Source organism: Zonotrichia leucophrys, chromosome 18, assembly GCF_028769735.1.
Source record: "Zonotrichia leucophrys gambelii isolate GWCS_2022_RI chromosome 18, RI_Zleu_2.0, whole genome shotgun sequence".
Lineage (NCBI taxonomy): Eukaryota > Metazoa > Chordata > Aves > Passeriformes > Passerellidae > Zonotrichia > Zonotrichia leucophrys.
The window spans coordinates 6195256-6213272 of record NC_088187.1 but is presented as its reverse complement, the minus strand read 5'-3'; the positions used below and the strand labels follow the sequence as shown (position 1 = coordinate 6213272).

Genomic DNA, 18017 nt, shown 5'->3' with positions numbered 1-18017 from the left:
AAAAAATGGATTTGATTTCCCTGCCTGTTTATTTATAGCAATTTACAGTCTATTGTGGGTATTTAGAAAGTCCAGGAGAGCAGCAGGCACAACTCAATTATAATATTTATGGCTCTGCACAGTTTGCTACTTGATTTGCTAATTGCCCTCTCTAGACATCTCTGCACTCTGGTTCCATCCAAAGGTCACCTGGGCTGAGTTACTGATGACCCCAAGTCCATGAGAGACCTCAGCTGGACAAAATATGGTCCAAGGCCACCAAAGCCAGTGCCCCTGGAGAGCACAGGGATCAGCACCATGACCAGAGCTGGCCTTGTCCCAGCAGAGGATCCTGAGGAACCAGGAGAGCTCTGTCCCCACACCTGGGACAGGTGTTCTGTGGGTCTGGAGAGAGGGAATGGATCAGCATAGCCTCTGTCTCCACTGAACAGGCCAGAATTTGTGAAGAATTTCATGTGGAATCTAACTCCAGAAGAGAAGAGAAAGGTGGAGCAGGGCAGAAAGCACAGCTCAGTTCTGCTCCTCAAGAACTTTGTGCAAGTCTCAGAGACAAAAAGAAGGAGGAGCATGAAAAGCTGCTCAGCAGGAAGGGAGGCAGCGGGGATGAGAGGAGAAGGGATGGATCAGAGCAAGCCCAGCTGGATAACTCCCACTCTGCAGGTTCCAGGGGCCCTGAGCAGCCCCAGTTTGGGGAAAGAAGCACTGTGGTGTTGTGAGGTTTTTAGGACAAGGTGAGATGAGAATTTGACTTCATGTTTTCAGAAGGTTGGTTTATTATTTCATGATAATATTATATTATACTATATTATACTATACTATATTATACTATGATATTATATACTATAATATTATATACTATAATATATTATACTATAAATTATATTATATTCTAAAACTATTCTAAAGATAGAGAAAGGATATATCAGAAGGCAAGAAAGGAATGAATAATAAAAACCTGTGACTGACTCAGACAGTCTGACACAGCTGGCTGTGATTGTTTATCCAAACACGTAAATTATTTTTAACTAATAGCCAATTTACAGACCACATTCCAGAAGTGCAAAACATAGAGAAGCTGAGGCTTCTTATCTTCCTAGGAGAAAAAATCCTGATGAAGGGATTTTTCAGAAAGTTTTAGGGCAACACAGCACCTTGTAGTCCATCTGCTCGGAGCAGTTGAACACGTAGACCATGATGCCCAGGGCACGGCCCAGGTCCTTGGTGGTCTCTGTCTTGCCAGTGCCAGCAGGGCCTGCAGGAGCTCCACTCATGGTCAGGTGCAGGGACTGGGTCAGGGTGATGTAACACCTGCACAGGATGAGGGAAAAGGGGAAAGAGACTGAGCTGGGTCAGAGGAATGGCAGATTTGTCTTTACAAACAAGCTTTACAACAATAAAGCTTATCTCTAACTAAAATCTTAGCTTGTCTAAAATCTCTAAATTCCTTAAAGATTATGTCTCATTGTGGTGGTGTTCACAGGGGTCTCATGATGAGGGAAGAGATGAGAATCTTGACTCCATGTTTCAGAAGGCTGATTTATTATTTTATTATATATATTATATTAAAAGAAAATTATATATTAAACTATACTAAAAGAATAGAAGAAAGGATTTCATCAGAAGGCCTGAAAGGAATAGAAAGGAATGATAATAAAATCTTGTGACTGACCAGAGAGTCCGAGACAGCTGGACTGTGATTGGCCATTAATTAAAAACAACCACATGAGACCAATCAAAGATGCACCTGTTGCATTCCACAGCAGCAGATAATCACTGTTTATATTTCATTTCTGAGGCCTCTCAGGAGAAAAAATCCTAATGAAAGGATTTTTCATAAAAGATGTCCATGACATCTCATAACCACCACCTGAGGGGGCACCACCAGGGCCTCACCTGTCGGTCAGGGGGGTGATGACCAGCCGGGGGGTGTTGCCCAGGTACTCATAGCAGTAGAGGAACTGAGCATCACAGATGTTGACCCAGCAGTGCCGCTCCTCATCCGACCAGCGGTGCCGCAGCTGCGCCAGCCACATGAAGGCCTGGCCAGTGTCCACCTGCAGAGGGACACCAGGGAGGCCGGGGTGGTGCTTTAAGGTCTGGCTTTCATGTTTTTCAGATTCTGTGCTGCCTAGGTGTGTAGCTCTGAGCTTTGTGTTAAGTGTTAGTAGGTTTTCTTTACAAGGCACATTGACCAAATAATCCTTTTCCAGCTTGGGTCCAAGGAAAATCGATACAAGCTTCAGGCCCAAAATGCATAAACAATGGGGAACTGAGAGAGCAAACAAGGAGGATGGGACTTCATGACCTGGAGCTGTAATTGGACAATTAACCCCAATATGGAAATGGACCAAAACTCATAAAAGTGTGAAAACTCATAACTGGGATCCATCTTGGGTGTAGCCATGGCTAGGCTCTTGCACTGCCCAAGATGTATCCCTTAAAGACCTTTAAATAAATCCTCACTTTATTCTTTTAACTCTGCCTAGCCTCTGTTCCCGGTCAGCCTCTCTAGGCATCAGTTCTGGCACCCCAGATGGGACAGAAGGCATCTGGAAAACCGCTGGAGCAGAGGAACACCCACCTCCTGCCCCCTACTCCTGCCAGCACTGCCAGGGGAGCCCAGAAGGTGTCAGAGCCAAGGGCCAGGCTGGGCAGGGCTTGGAGCACTCTGAGATGGCAGAAGGTGTCACTGCTCATGGCAGGGGTTGGAATGAGAAGAGCTTTAAGGTCCCTTCCAACCCAAACCATTCTGGGAGTATGTGATGGCAGGCAGTGTGGGAGTGGAGGACAAATCTCGAGGGATTCCCTGTGGGCCCACACCAGAGCAAGAAAGCTACAGAAAAGAAAAATCCAAATGCTTTTTCTTATGGCCCTGCTGAGGCAGGCAGTGCCCCCAGTGCCTGTCTCTGGTCTGTCCCTCCACAATCTCCCCCTCAAAGCCCAGCATGGCTCACACTGAGCTGGGAGCACCAACCTTCTGTGCTATCATCTTGGCCACCACGTCCCGCGCGTGCACGTCGATGGTGCAGATGGTCATAATCTTCTGCCTGTCGCCCCTGGAGAGCTGTCCCAGCAGCATGGTCACCAGCACATTCAGCTGGGCCACCTGCTTCTTGTGGTACTCCTTCATGGCCTTCTCATAGCCTTCCTTCATCCTGGAGAAGGCCATGCCCACCTCAGCTGTCCACCAGATCTGGGTGCAGCAGAGAGCCACCTGAGGAAACAGAGTGGCTCAACAGCAAGGCAACACCAGGCTTTTCTTACCTCTGAGAGGGTCTGGGCTATGGGGAGGTCAGGGATGAGGCATCTCTGATGTGAAATGAAATTTTGCTGTACAGTATCACAGCAGGAAGGAGAGCAGGAATCCATTTTACATCCATTGAAATTGAAATTCCCATCAGTGACAGACACAATTAGCAGCTGCTTTTTCAGTAAATGAGCCCCTTTCTCATGTCTGAACACATGGGAGACTGCCAGAGGGGCTCCTTCCCCTAGTCAGGCCCCATCAATTTGTTCTCTCACCCCACTGGGGGTAGGGGCTTGCTGTGACCCAGAGCTCAGTCTGGGCACCCATCAAGAGCTGGCCAGGAGAAAGGAGAACCGACTTGAAACCTTAGCTTTTAGGTTTTTCTGTTCTTTGGTGTGCAGCTTTAGTTTTATATTAAGTTTTACTGGGATCTTTTCACAGGATGGTGGAGACAAAGCAATCCCATTCTAGTCAGAGACTCAAGGACAATCTCTTCAAACTTCAGGCCCAAAGCATAAAGAATGCAAGAAGAAGAGGGCGGGCAAGAAAGCAAGGAGGATGAAACTTCATGATTGGAAGCTATTAATTGGGCAGTTAAATCCTATATGCAAATGGACTAAGATTTATACAAATGTGAGATCTCATGATCGAGCCCTCTTTTGCTTCCATCTTGGAACCATCTGGGCGCTGCCAGGGTGTGGCCTTTGAAGGCCCCTCAATAAATCTCCCCTTTATTCCTCTTAACTCCTCAAGGAACCACACCCATCCTCTCTCCCCTGGACAGAACCACTCCCATACACAGCCCAGACCCCTCTGGAAGCAGGGCAGGGGCAGTACCTGGGCAGGGTGGTCAAAGAGCCACTGCTCCCTGGGCTTGTCCTCATAGGCCGCCACAGCCGCGCACATCCCGTCCCTCACCGTGCCCTCTGCTCACAGGCGATGGCCCATCACCTCAAAGGTTAATCCAGAACAGGCCTGTCATGTGTGATGCCAAACTCACCTACATCAACACTCCCAAAAAGCCCAGGCAGATGGGGCTATTTCAATCCCTCAGGCCAGGACAGGCACCCAAACACCTCACTGCTAAAGGGTGATGAGGAATGATTCCAGAACACGCCTGCCATCCTTCAGCAGTGAGGGGGACAAGCAGCTCAGATCTCCAGTCAAACAAGCCCCAGGCCTCTTCCAGACTGGAGAACTCAGCCATTTCTGCTCCTGCAAGATCAGCATCTCCTCACAGAGAGGTTTTTTTGTGGAAATCCAGCTGGAGGAGGAACCACACTGAACTCCACTGAGGACTGAGGAGCAATTGAGCTCAGCGTGTTCCAGCTCCAGGCCATGGCAGTCACTCGTGGGACCTGAGCACAATCTGCCAGCAGCAAGAGAATGCTGGGAACACAATTCCTGCTGAATTTAGTATTTCACAATTCCTGCTGAATTTAGTATTTAGTATTTCAGAGAGGAGAGTTGAAATGCCAAGTGCCATCACCAGGGAGCTCAGAGCTGGTATTACCTACTTTAGCTTCCTTTAACAGTCCATGGAGGAAAGTGCAGCTACAGGGATGGAAAAGCTGAGCAGTAATTTGATTCTTAAATTTTGTACTTTAACTTGTCCCATGAAATAAGATTTGGAAAACAGGGGGAAAACCCTTTTATTCCCAAAGGTATACCGGCAGAAATACTTTGGAATAATTTAATCTGTTTTCAGTCTGCATCCTCTCCCAATGGGGAGGGTAAGAGTAACCTTCAGAACATCTCTGAGGAATTAAAATTAAAAAGCCCAGTAAAGAATAGGCCACAGCCCTTCCTCACACCATGGGCTGTGAGGACCCATCCAGAGCAGGACTAGGGCTGTGGTGTAAGCAAGGATTAAGTTCCACACCACCTCTTCCAGCTTTTCCCACAGAGGCAACGCAGTGGAACTCTACAAGACCTTGGCTGTTACTGTCATATTTTCTGAAAAATTTCTTCACCAGGGATTTTTCTTCTCCTGGGAAGCTGAGAAACCACAGAGAAAAATGAAAGCAATAATTATCTGATTTGCTTCTCCTGTGTTTTGCTGCTTTGGAATGTGTTTGGAGATTATTTTAAAACATTTGAATTGTTTTTACTTAATGACCAATCATGGCCCAGCTGTGTCAGGATTCTAGAAAGTCAAAAGTTTTTCATTGTTGTCTGGTTAAGCTTTCTGTAAGCATCCTTTCTCTATTCTTTAGTATAGTTTTAATATAGTATTGTTTTATAGAATATCATATCATAAAATAATAAATTAACCTTCTAAAAACATAATCAAATTCATCTTTCCTTCCCACAATGGGGGACCCCAAAAATACCACACTGGGCCAGGGATGCCCACCCAAGGGGGGTGGGAGCAGGTTCCACCAGGCAGCTTGGACAGACAAGGTCTCCCCTCTTACCTGCCCACTGCAGTCACAGGGTTCACTGAACTGGACATATTCCTCCTCTCTGCTGTACATTCCCAGGCCAACCTTGGTTGTCTTCTCATCAGAGTCCGCCTGGAATTTCAGCCTGGCCAAGTTGTCAAAGAGTTTGGAAAGGTGACGCTGCACCTGCCAAAGGGATTGTGTAAATGAAGTGAGGGGGACAGGACACAGAATCACAGAATGATGAGGTTGGAAGAGACCTCTAAGACCATCGAGTTCAACCCAGCCCTAATACTCAACTAGACCATAGCACCAAGTGCCATGTCCAGTCTTTTTTTAAACACACCCAGAGATGGTGATTCCACCACCTCCCTGGGAAAAGCATTACAGTACTTAATTATTCTTTTGGTGAAAAATTTCCTCCTAATATCCAACCTGTACCTTCCCTGACGTAGCTGGAGACTGTGTCCTCTGGTTCCGTCAGAGACCAACCCCACCTGTCCACAACCTCCCTTCAGGAAGGTGTAGAGAGCAATAAGGTCACCCCTGAGCCTCCTCTTCTCCAGGCTAAACAGCCCCACCCCAGCCCCTTCAAACATTCATCACAGGGTTTGTGTTCCCAGCCCCTCACCAGCCTCGTTGCCTCCTCTGGATGTGCTCAAGCATCTCAACATCCTTCCCAAACTGAGGGGCCAGAGCTGGACACAGCACTCAAGATCAAGGACCAGAACAGGCAGAGAAGAGAGCAGCAGAGGTGTAACAGCCACAGTCCTGCTCACAAAGAATAACCTGGACATCTTGGCAGCACCACATCTTCTCACTCATGGCCAGGATGCTGCTGACAGGAGCCTCTTGCTGTCCTTCTCAGGAGCTGGATTTGATGATCCTGGTGGGTTCCCTCCAGCTCAGGCTATCCTGTAATCCATCCTAGGGTTTGTTTGCCCAGTTCTCACTCCCTGCCCCACAGAGGATTCCAGCCCCTCCTCAGGAGCTGTCCCACAGGTGCCCAAATCAGTTTCTTATCTCCTGAATCCCAGGAGGTGCCAAGTGGATCGGGAAGCAATGGACACTCAACTTCCCCACAAGGACAGGCACACATCCTTTCAAATCTTACACAAACCATGGAATCCTTGTTTTCCCCTGCAAGTGGGCAGGCTCAGTGAGCCCCACTGTGCTCTCCCAGCCCCTGGCCACTCTAGCAGGGCCTTGGCTGTGCTCCAACACTCGATACAGCTCTGCCACCAGAGCCCAGAATGCACCTGAACCTGCACCAGCTCAATACCCAGTTCAAGTGGATAATATCATTGTCTATTTAATCCTCCTTTAGGAATTATCAGGCTTTGAAACTACAGTGGAAAGGCTGAGAGCGTATCCGTGTATGATCCTGCCTGACATTTACTTTGATTTTACTGCAAATAGTTTTGAATAACAGAAAGCACCAGGAATTTCTCCTTACTCCGTGGAGCATTTCAGCACAGCAGCTTTTCTCTGCTTCCTGTGTTCTCTTTCTCTCTCTCCATTTTAAGCATCAATCAGCTGTGTATTTATGACACTCTGTGGGCTGAAATCACCCAGCAGCAGCAAACACATCCAAGCTGAGTTAAAGGTTAGTGGCAACAAGAGCATACCCAAGCCTGCCCCATTCACATCCTGACACAAACGCTGAAAAGGAGGAAAAGCTTAAGGAGGCTGACGTTGCTCACTGCTAAAAGGTGGAATAAGGAATTGATTCCTTACCCAACAGGCTCCATTTGCTTTGAACACTTTGATTTGGTTCACACACCAACCTCAGGATTATTGATGCCTCCCAAAGCAGGGCTGGGCATTGCCAGGCTAAGGGGCTGATGTTCCCTGGCAGCAGCTCCACATGGAACAGCACCTGCAGGACTGAATCCTGTGAACTCTGCCCACGGGGGACAGGGGGTTCTGATCCCTGGAAATGGGGGAAGGGGACTGGGAAGCCATTTCTTACAACAGGAGGGTCACTGCCAGCTCCTCCAGGGGATGATCCAGGAATCCTGCCGAGCCAGGAGGAGGAATGGTGTGTTTGGGGGGACGAATGGTGTGTTTGGGGGAGGAATGGTGTGTTTGGGGGGATTCCCCACACCTCGCATTCAGACCCCATCCCAGAAACCCAATGCAGGGTCATACACCACCTGGCCACAGCCACTGCCTGACCTGGCTGCTCACCTGTGCAGGCTGTGCTCATCCCTGTCCTGCCCTCAGGACACCTCAAAGGCTTTGCAGGGGGAAGGAAAAGGCACTTTCTGGAAATTGCCTCCTCAGCCTAAAAAACCAACCCTCTACAAGCCACCAGTGCTCAGCCCTCCCACACTGGAATGCCCAGCCTGGGGCTCTTTGTTTGGTGCCATCCCAGGCTAGGATCTAAGGTCAGCACCAAGTTTTGGATGAGATCATTTTCCTGCAATCTCACTGTATCCCAGCAGGAGCAAAGCCCTGTTTTATGGCACAAAGGCCACAGAGGGGCTCTCTGAACCTGCCCCAAGCATTCCCAAGATCAGATCAGACAACAGCCAGGGCAGGGCTGCCTGTCAGTGATGGCAGGTGGAGATCAGCTGGGAAGGAGTTGTTAATCCACACAGGGTGGGAGAAAATCCCTCCAGAAAGGACACTGAAGAGAGTCCCAGGACAACAGCTCTCACTGTGACACCCCTGAAAATGCAGCACAAGCCTTACCAGCTGTGGGTTGGTGCCATTGGAAAGAATATCCAGTAAATCTGCAGAAGAAATGAAGTAAAATCTGGGGAAAGCCAACCTTTTCATGTCCAAATATTCAGCCAAAGCCTTCTCACACAGAGACAACCTGGGGAGACAAAGCAGAGCCCAGGACATGTGGGTGAATACCCTGCCATGCTTTGTGCTGCCCTTCTCAGGCAGGTTCTGCCCACCATGGGGAAATGCCGGGCATGAGCTGAGCCTGCAGGCTGCTCCTTCCCACAGCCCTGAACAGACCCACAAAGCACAAGGGAACTCACAGCTCACTCTACTCCAGGGTCAAACACCCAGGAGTCAGGGCAGCCTGATGAAACAGCAGAAGCACAAGTGGAAGAAGAGGTTGGAAAGGTTTGCAGTCTGACCCCACTGCTTTAGACAAGCTCATAGCTGCCACAGGTGGTGGCATCCACTGGGATGAACATTTCCAGAACTGCTTTTATTCTAATGAGCCACATTTTAAAGTCTGATTCCAACCAACTCAGCTTTTTGTGTTTGCAAAGCATGAAAGGAAAGTTGTTTGCTCCGATCTAAAATGAATCTTGCAGTGTTCACATGCTAAACTGCTGCTGAGCTTACAAAGTTCCTAAATAACATTCTCTGTGAGGAACATTGGCCTTGTTCGATTGAAAATAAAATCAAATCCTTATTTGAAATGGAGAACTGCTACTGCCACAACAGCTTAGCATGGACTTTGAAGTGGTTTTTAGGCAGATTCATATGTTAAGTGAGAAGTGTCTCCATTCCAGGGCACTCAGGTCTGTCTCAGGGAGCTGTGTGATGCCTCAAGGGTACACAGGGATAATTTTGTAAATTAAATGGGCTCAGCTCTGCTTTGTTTGATCACAAAATCACAGAAGGATTTGGGTTGGAAGGGAGCTCAAAGCCCAACCTGTCTCAGGCTCCTCCCAGCCCTGTCCAACCTGGCCTTGGGCACTGCCAGGGATGCAGTGGCAGCCCCAGCTGCTCTGGGCATCCTGTGCCAGGGCCTGCCCACCCTGCCAGGGTGATGGGTCACAAATACAGAAACTTGAGAAAGATCAGAAAAGCTAGAGATTTGTGACTACAGAGGAAGCAGAGCCTCAGAAAAAGCCTCAGAGCACAGGTTCAGCTTCTCATGGCTGATTCCAGCCTCTGACAAAACCCTGGGACTGATGCTCTACCTACCTACTCTGGATGTCCTCCAGCTGCTGGGACAGACCTGCTCTATTGGTGGCTTCAACCACATTTGGGGTTTTCTGAACTTCATTGGCCAGTTCTTTAAAATCCACATCAATACCTTCAAAACGTTTGGAGTCCTACAAAGGGACACAAAGGTCACAGCAATGTTCTCTTGGTGTGCTGAGAGATCCCAGCCTCTGAGAGCAGTGAAAGTCTTGCTCCTGCTCAGCATGGCTGTGAGCCTGGAATAACACTGGGAGCTGGGCTGGAGGCACCTGAGGAGCTCCCCAGAGCAGTAGCAGGAGAAAAGCTGATCTCCCCCAGCACCAGAGTGACAGGACAAGGAGGGAAAGCTGCCAGGGCCACCTCTGTTTGATGATTTGCAGTGTCTGAGCAGTGATCTCAGTCCTCTCCCCTCTGAAGGAAGAGGGAAGAGGACTGAGCTCTGAAGGAAGGCAGCAGCTCTCACTCAGCAACCAAGAACTGTGTTTGCCAGCACCCAGGAATTCTGTGTTTGCCATGAAGTGCTACAAGGGAGATCAGCCCCTCAGCACAGCTCAAGCACAAAAACATCCTTGGAGGAACAATCAGAGCACTGAGGGAGCCTCCAGAGGAGCAAGGCAGTAGGAGAACAGCCCTGCTTTTGGGGATTTGGCACTACAGATAACCCCATTTAATAATGGAGCCTCTTCTTCAACACTTCCCAAGCAGGAATTTGGGATTTGGGGGCTCGTACCTGGGGCAGTTGTGCCCTGATGTCTTCTGAGCCTATGAAAATGCTCTCCAGGTGAGACCACGTGCGCTGCACCTCGAACCAGAGGGAGATGACGGAGTCAGCAGTGGAGAGCTTCCTCTGCCAGGCAGACACCTCCTCCAGGAAGAAGGCAATATACTTGGAGGACATCAAATTCTGCAGCTGCACCTGGTTGTCCTCTAGAGTTTCAACGAGCTCCTCATCTGACTTCAGCAAGGGGATGTGGGTGCGAGGGTGAGGCTCGTACTGGAACTCCCTGGAGCTCCAGGTCACCCTCAGTTCCTTCAGCACCTTCTCCATGCTCATTTCTCTCACTGCTTTGTCCACAATGCCGTGGACTTCCCCCTCAAATTCATGCAGGTTGAGCTTGAGGAGGTCAGCCAGGGTGGTGTCCGAGTCCATCACAAACCTCACGCCTGTCACCTGCATCAGCTGGTTCCAGTGCCTCTCCCTGATGGCAGGATTTTGAAGTTCTGCCACAGCCTTGAGGGCTGTCAGCATGTTTTTCACCTTGCTGTCCAGCCCACTGAAAGCATCCCACGCCCTCATTTCCTTGTCCAAATTTCGAATCTCTCTTGCAAACTTCTTGCACTCCAGGTCCATGTTCTCCACATTAATGTCCACCCATCTGGTGGTCTGCCAGTCTTCAAGGCTGGTGTTCACCAAGGAGATCATGTCCCAGAGCTCTTTGAGCAGACACAGCTCCTTCCTGCACTGCTTCAGCTGCTTATACTCTGGCACCATAACTTCAAACAGACCAGCTGATTCATAAATCGAGGTCATGGCTGACTCCATCTGTTTAATCTCCATGTGCTTTGCATCCAGCAGTTGATAAGGCTTTTCAGTGTCAAACCTAGAAATAAACATTTATTCTTCATAAGTGACACTGTAACAACTTCTAAAGGACCAATAAAACAAACAAAGCCTCTGAGAGCCACGGGAGAGATGAAAGGTCTCTACTACACCCTGATGGCTGAGCCACATGGCACTGCTGACACCACCCAAACCCAACCTCTTCCCAGGCACTGCAGGCACAGCAGGGAGGAGAGCTGTGCATCACCAGGACATGCAGGTGATGCCTTAAGATTTCAGCACCTGTGCCTTTGATTTTAGCCCATGGAAACAATTACCAACTTTGTGGGAAGAGTTACAAGCCACAAGAGTTTGGGTAGAATGATAGTGAATTTGTCAGAGGGTGAAAATGTAGAATTTTAAAGTTTTTAAAATGGGAATTCAGGAGGCAAGATGGAGGAATCTAGACATGTCCAGTCTTTCTCATTCTTCTTCTTGTCCTCCATCTTCTGCTGTGATAGTAGCACTTTTAGATTAGTTTAAAGACAAGCTGTCTAACATAAGTGATAAGTATTTAAAAATTATTATAAATAAAGTACATGTAGTTTTTAAAAAGATAACGCCGCCCTGAGGGCTCTCAGTGTGCCTCAACCTGACCAGCTGAACAAATCTCTGCAGATCCAAAAAGCGTGTATTAAATAAGAGAAAATAAACAACCTTGAATACCAAAGCCAAAGAATCCTGACTTCTCCTTCGAGCATGGGGCTGGGAAAAAAACCTTTAACACCTCAAAAGCCATTCCAACAACAACAAACCTGAGACAGGCTAAACAACCCCAGCTTCTTCAAATGTTCCTGAGGCTGGTTGGTGCTGGGAGAGCTGTACCTGAAGGGAGCCTCCCTGACGAAGCGCTCGCGGAGCCGCTGCTGCTGGGCATCGAAGGCGGCGCAGCTCTGGCGCAGCGCGGTCACCTCGGCGGCCTGCAGAGGGGCCACCTGCTGCTTCACGGCCACGGCCAGCTTCTTCACCTGGCCCCACTTCTCTGGCAGCTCCTGCGGGCACAGTGGCACTGCTGGGTCACCCTGACACAGGGGGCTAGCACTGACCCCATGGTGCACAACGGCACTGCTGGGTCCCCCTGACACAGGGGGTTAGCGCTGACCCCATGATGCACAAGGGCACTGCTGGGTCACCCTAACATGGGAGTAGCACTGACCCCACCATGTAGAAGGTGTAATTAGCACTGCATGATTAGCACTGACTCCATGATGCAGAAAGCTGAACTGTGGTGGTGTTTGAGGGTCCCCAGGATGAGAGAAGAGATGAGAATCTTGACTCCATGTTTTAGAAGACTGGTATTATATTTTATATTCTATTTGATTATACTATATTGTACTATAGTATATTATATGTTATACTATGTTTTATATTGTATTGTATAATATTGTATTGTAGTATATTGTAGTGTAGTGTATTGTATTAGCTATACTATGTTATATTATATTATACTGTACTATATTATATGTTATGCTATATGTTATAAATGCTATACTAAAGCTATATTAAAGTAAGAGAAAGGAGACACCATAAGGTTAGAAAAGAATGAATAATAAAATCTCGTGACAAACTCAGAGTCCGACGCATCTGGCCGTGATTGGCCATTAATTAAAAACACTTCACATCTGGATAAACAATTCTCCAAATCACATTCCTAAGGAGTAAAACATGGGGAAACTGAAGCTTCCCAGCTTCCTAGGAGAAGAAATCCTGGCAAAAGGATTTTTCATAAAATATGTCACTGACACTGAGCCATTGCTTTATTCTTCTATATTATATACTTACTCTATTCTTAAGAAGTCCATAACCCCCCTTCTAGCCTGCCTGATAGAGCTTTGACCTCATTGGTCAACCTCTAAATGTGGTATTCACATTTTCTGAAAAATCTCTTTGCTCAGGACTTTTCTCCTGGGAAACTGAGAAGCTTCAGAAAAAAGGAAAACAATTATTATCTTATTTGTTTCTCTTGTGTTTTGCTCGTCTAGAATGTGTTTAGGGATTTTTTACTCACAAGTAATTGTTTCATTAGATTCTGGTCAATGAGTGAAAACAACTCACACCCAATCAGGGCCAAACTGTGTCAGGACTCTTTCTAGAGTCACGAATTTTCATTATTATCTTTTTAGCATTGTGTAAGTACCCTTTCTGTACACTTTAGTGTAGTTTAGTATAGTATTCTTTAATTTAATATAGTGTCATAAAATAATAAATTAACCTTCTAAAAACATAAAATCAAATACATCATTCCTCCCTCCCACAAAAATCTCAACAAATACAATACACCACCACCCTTTGGTAAACAAATCTCCATAACACATTCCACATTTGCCTAGCAACAGGTGCAGCAAGTGCAGATAAGATTTGTTTTAATTCTTTCTCTGAGCTTTCTCACAGCTTTCCCCAGGGAAAATGCCTGGGAAGATTTGTGTTTGCTCTCTGTGGCCAGAGAGCTGCTGCCACACTGCTGGGAGGCAGGAGGGGCTCTGCAGGGTGGGATCTGTTCATGGATAACCATGGAGCAGGAAAAGCCACTGATCCCATGGCTGAAACTGCAAGGGGGAGAGGTTGGGATGGCCCAAGTTATGCCTGGGGGAGTTTAGATTGGATATGAAGAAAAACATTCACAGGAAGGGTTGTAAAGCATCAGAAGAGGTTGCCCAGGGCAGGGTGGAGTCACCATCCCTGGAAGTATTCAAAACCCTGTGGATGTGGCACCTGGGGATGTGGTTTACTGGTGATCACAGTTGTGGTGCTGGGTAGATGGTGAGATTTTATCATCTTAAAAGGTGTTTCCCAACCTTGTCAATTCCATGATTGCCAAGGGCTCTGCTGTCCCCAGGTCCCCTCCTCTCCATGGGCTGTGCAAGCCCACAGGAAAGATTCTAGGTTTCCCTCCATTCCAGCTCACACTCTTGAGGAGATTAATGGAAACCCACCATGGAAAGAAGGGAAGGAGCTGCAGGCAACTCTGAGACAGCAGAGATGGCCAAGGCAGGGCCAGCTCCTTCTGAGGAGTCCCCTCCTGGCATTTTTCACCACAGTCTCAGCAGAAATCACCATCCATGACCACGCACAGAGCTGCCTCCTTCTCTTCCTCCCAAGCAGCAGCTCCAGCCCATCCATCTCCAGGGAGGGAGAGGAGCCTGGAGGAGCTTCTGCTTTTCCCACTCCACACAGGAGGGAATGAATCATTCACACACAAGCGTTGCTGTCACTCGCCAGGAAGAACAATTCTTTGGCTGTCTCCTGCATCTGGATGGCTGCTCCACACCCTCATTTCTTCTATCAGCAAAGCAAATCTGGTATTTGGAGGTATTTGCACAAGCAGGAACACACCAGCAGCTCCCAGGCAGGGGGATTTAGTAGGGCTGGGCTCCCCACAGGACTAGGTTTTATGGTGGTTGAAGACACAGCTGGCAGGGCTTGTCTCTGTCCCCCAACACTCACCATCTCTTGCAACCCTCATCTCTTGGTCCTCTTTGCAGAAAAGAAAGGAATTCCCAAAGAACTGACTCATAAGAGCCAGATGTGGAAAGATGCCAAAATATTTTCATAACTTGCTCCCAGGGATGCCCTCTGGGTAAAGCAGACCTGGTGGTCTTGACCCAGAGGAGAACTGAAGTCCTGTGGGAAGGCAGCTCCTCTGCCAACATTATCCTCCCCATCTCCATAGCTGCCAAGAACCAGCTTATTTAAAAATAATTATAATTCAACCTAATTAACAGATGGATTTGAAAATGCATTAATTTTTTTTCAAGAGCAATCGCTGGGAGTTGGAGCAGGCAATTCCATGTTTTTCACACATAACAAAAGGCTTAATCTCTGCTTTAAAAGAAAAAAATCTCAACATTTAGAGCTACTAAGGCACATCCTGCAATAGCAAAACGCTGCCCACTGAGGCCCTCTAATGACAGGGAGAGGACTTTGAGTATGCCTGGGATGCTCCCCCACTCCTGCCCCCTTTACCTTCTGCTCCTGGGCAAACTGCTGTGCCCACCACAAGCCCTCACCCACCTCCAGCTGCTGGTGGATTTCCTCAGGCAGCTGCTGCTCATAGGCCCTCAGCAGCTCAATGGTCTCCTTCAGAGGCTCAAACATGGCATCAGTGGCACTGTGACGTTCCTTCACAGCCAGCAGGTGACCCATGACCTCCACCAAGCCACTGTAGTCACCTTGCTCCACCTTTCTGCTCAAACCCCTCTCGGCAGTTTGGATGAACTCGTCCAGGTCAGCCAAGCTGCAGAGCACAAACCAAGGGAGGAAGCACAGGATGAGGGCGGCTCCTCTGGAATTATTATTCTTCCAGCTCCTCTGGAGTTAATATCCAGCCTCAGAACTGGAATTCCAGCTCAAAGGCATCCCTGGATATGGTACAGGTTCCTTCAAGATTGGGACTTCTCAAGTTGGAGAGAGAGTACCTGAACAGAGACAGGGAGCTCAGGAGGGGCTGTCTGAGAGCACAGATTTTACTGTCCCAGTTTTACTGGGAGAGTGGGGAGACACCAGCATGGGGTGCCCAGAGAAGCTGGGGCTGCCCCTGGATCCCTGGAAATGTCCAAGGCCAGGCTGAATAGGGCTTGGAGCACCTGGGACAATGCAAGTTGTCCCTGCCATGGCAGGGGTGGCACTGGGTGGGCTCTAAGATCCCTTCCAACCCAAACCTTTCTGGGATTCTGTGACAGTTTTCACCCTATCTCTTCCACTATGAGAATCCAAGCTCCCCAGGTGAACCTGAGACGTTTCAAAGCTGTAACAAACAGGGCTTGTCCTTGCTGCACTGCCTCTCTTCACAGGGCAGCTCCCTCCTGCAGGTGATGCAAATTCACAGCAGCTCAGAAAAGCAACTGTACATTTTTGGGAGGAAAAAATCCCTCCAGGTCTTTAAAATTAAGATCCCTGTCTCTCAAAGCCCTTGAGCCATAAACTATCACAGACAGGAAAGTCTTTGGGACACATTTCTTCACCTGCTTTTTAACCTCACCAGATACTGGGCACTTTGAGCAGAAGAGCACTGGGCTCCTGGGTCTCAAAACACTTCTTAAGTGCCTGCTTAAATTCTCTGGATGCTGCTGGGCCTAAAAGTATCCTTAAATACTTCACCTAATAAAGACTAAACTGCTGACTCAGGGACTCTCAATAACAGCTCCTAAATGCTCATTCTCTGCCACACTAAACCTCTTTGCAAAGAAATTATCAGACAGATTTATGGTGCTGAAAAGCACACCAGAGATCACCTCACCACCCCACGCAGCGGCCTCCTCTTCAGATGTCTGTGAGCACTCCCCTGGGAACACCCACAACCTAGGATAACCTTCAGTTGTGACCAATAAATCACCCAGGGCATTGTCCTGCACAGATCTGAGCAGCTCTTCAGGGCAAGAAACACCTGGTAATGAAAAAGTTGGAGCCCAAACTGCTCCATGACACCTCCCCATGACTGCTCATACCAGGCTGCCTGAATCATGGGCTGTTAGAAACCTCACAACATTAATGCAGATTTACTGATGGCCACCACCAAATCCAGTAATGCAAGCCCAGTGCCCTGCAGAGATGGGATTATTTTGCTTGGGAGGAGCAAAATACACACCTTGGGCAAACACAAACTGTCTAACACCCTACATGAGGTCCCAGGGATGTCAGGGGTACCAGGGGATGCCACAACTCCCAGCTCACACACAAGCACAGACCAGGGCATGGAAGACTCAGTGCTGGGGTGTAGCTGTCATGCAGCATGAGCCCTTTTCTTGCTCCTGTATTAGCTCTGGAGGTTGTCACAGCTCTGAGGCTGCCAGAGCTCCAGGAGTGTTTGGACAATGCTCCCAGGGATGCCCAGGGTGGGATTGCTTGGGTGTCTGTGCAGGGCCAGGAGCTGCACTGGATGGTCTTTGTGGATCCCTTCCAACCCTGAGTATTTCATGATTCTCCATCCTTTGGCCATGAGTGGGAAATGACACAGCCCAACCAAGACAAGAGAAATTCCATGATCAGAGGCAGAATCAACCCTCACCTGTGTGTGACGTGGTCCAGGAGGTGCTGCTTGAACACCAAGCTCCACCTTTTAATCTCGTTGAGCAAGGCTGCCTTGAAGGGCCGCACATCCAGCCTCAGCCAGCCCTGGAAGGTGCAGAGGGGCTGCATTCGAGCCACCTCCTCGTAGAGCTGCTCGTAGGAGCCCAGCTGCTCCCTGAACTGCTGCAGCGTGGCCGGTGCCTCGGGGAGCCCCTCTTCAGTGTCTGCAGGTGTAGGGACATGGAGATGGTGGCCCAGCTCCCTGTTGTCCTGCAGCAGTAGGGGGTGGCCCAGGTCCCTCCTGTCCTGCAGCAGGAGGTGGCAGAAGCGCTGCTCCAGCCCCGCGCGGTGCTCACGGCACGCGGTGGCCACTGTCTCAGCCCGCGCCAGCAGCTCCTGGCGCCACGAGCACAGTGAGGGCATGGCCTCCAGGGCAGCCTGGTGGGCACAGGGAGAAGGGAGATGGAGAAAGGAGAAGAGAGAGTGGAGAGAGGAGGGAGAGAGAAGGAGGGTGAGATGAGAAGGGAAGAGAGAGAAGAGAAAGGAGAGAGAAGAGAAAGGAGAGAGAACAGGAGAAAGGAGGGAAAGGAGAGAGGAGAAGGGAGAGTGGAGAGAGAAGAAGGGAAAGGAGAGAGAAGAAGAAGAAGGGAAAGGAGAGAGAAGAAGAAGAAGGGAAAGGAGAGAGAAGAAGAAGAAGGGAAAGGAGAGAAGAAGAAGAAGGGAAAGGAGAGAAGAAGAAGAAGGGAAAGGAGAGAAGAAGAGGAGAAAGGAGAGAAGAAGAAGAAGGGAAAGGAGAGAAGAAGAGGAGAAAGGAGAGAAGAAGAAGAAGGGAAAGGAGAGAGAAGAAGAAGAAGAAGGGAAAGGAGAGAAGAAGAAGGGA

At 48.7% G+C, this 18017-nt stretch overlaps 2 protein-coding genes across 4 annotated transcripts in view; both read right to left on the bottom strand.

Annotated features, from left to right (window-relative positions):
• The window catches only part of DNAH9 (dynein axonemal heavy chain 9), a 112311-nt gene extending 108161 nt beyond the window's left edge, over positions 1-4150 (bottom strand). For 2 of the 3 annotated variants that reach the window (XM_064728903.1, XM_064728904.1), the window contains exons 1-4: positions 4085-4150; positions 2975-3214; positions 1894-2054; positions 1152-1308 (exon numbers count right to left, since the gene is read on the bottom strand). In XM_064728903.1, the coding sequence (XP_064584973.1) occupies positions 1152-1308; positions 1894-2054; positions 2975-3169 (513 nt within the window). In that variant the 5' untranslated portion in view covers positions 3170-3214; positions 4085-4150. Of the gene's footprint in view, positions 1-1151; positions 1309-1893; positions 2055-2974; positions 3215-4084 lie in introns of those variants that run through there. The other variant, XM_064728905.1, reaches the window with a different exon arrangement.
• A 442-nt stretch (positions 4151-4592) lies between these two features.
• LOC135455563 (dynein axonemal heavy chain 9-like) overlaps positions 4593-18017 on the bottom strand; it is a 34554-nt gene continuing 21129 nt past the window's right edge. Inside the window, exons 17-24 of the mRNA XM_064728892.1 lie at positions 17136-17575; positions 15143-15365; positions 11957-12123; positions 10262-11132; positions 9532-9662; positions 8329-8455; positions 5665-5817; positions 4593-4616 (exon numbers count right to left, since the gene is read on the bottom strand). Of these exons, the coding sequence (XP_064584962.1) occupies positions 4593-4616; positions 5665-5817; positions 8329-8455; positions 9532-9662; positions 10262-11132; positions 11957-12123; positions 15143-15365; positions 17136-17575 (2136 nt within the window). The remainder of the gene's footprint in view (positions 4617-5664; positions 5818-8328; positions 8456-9531; positions 9663-10261; positions 11133-11956; positions 12124-15142; positions 15366-17135; positions 17576-18017) is intronic.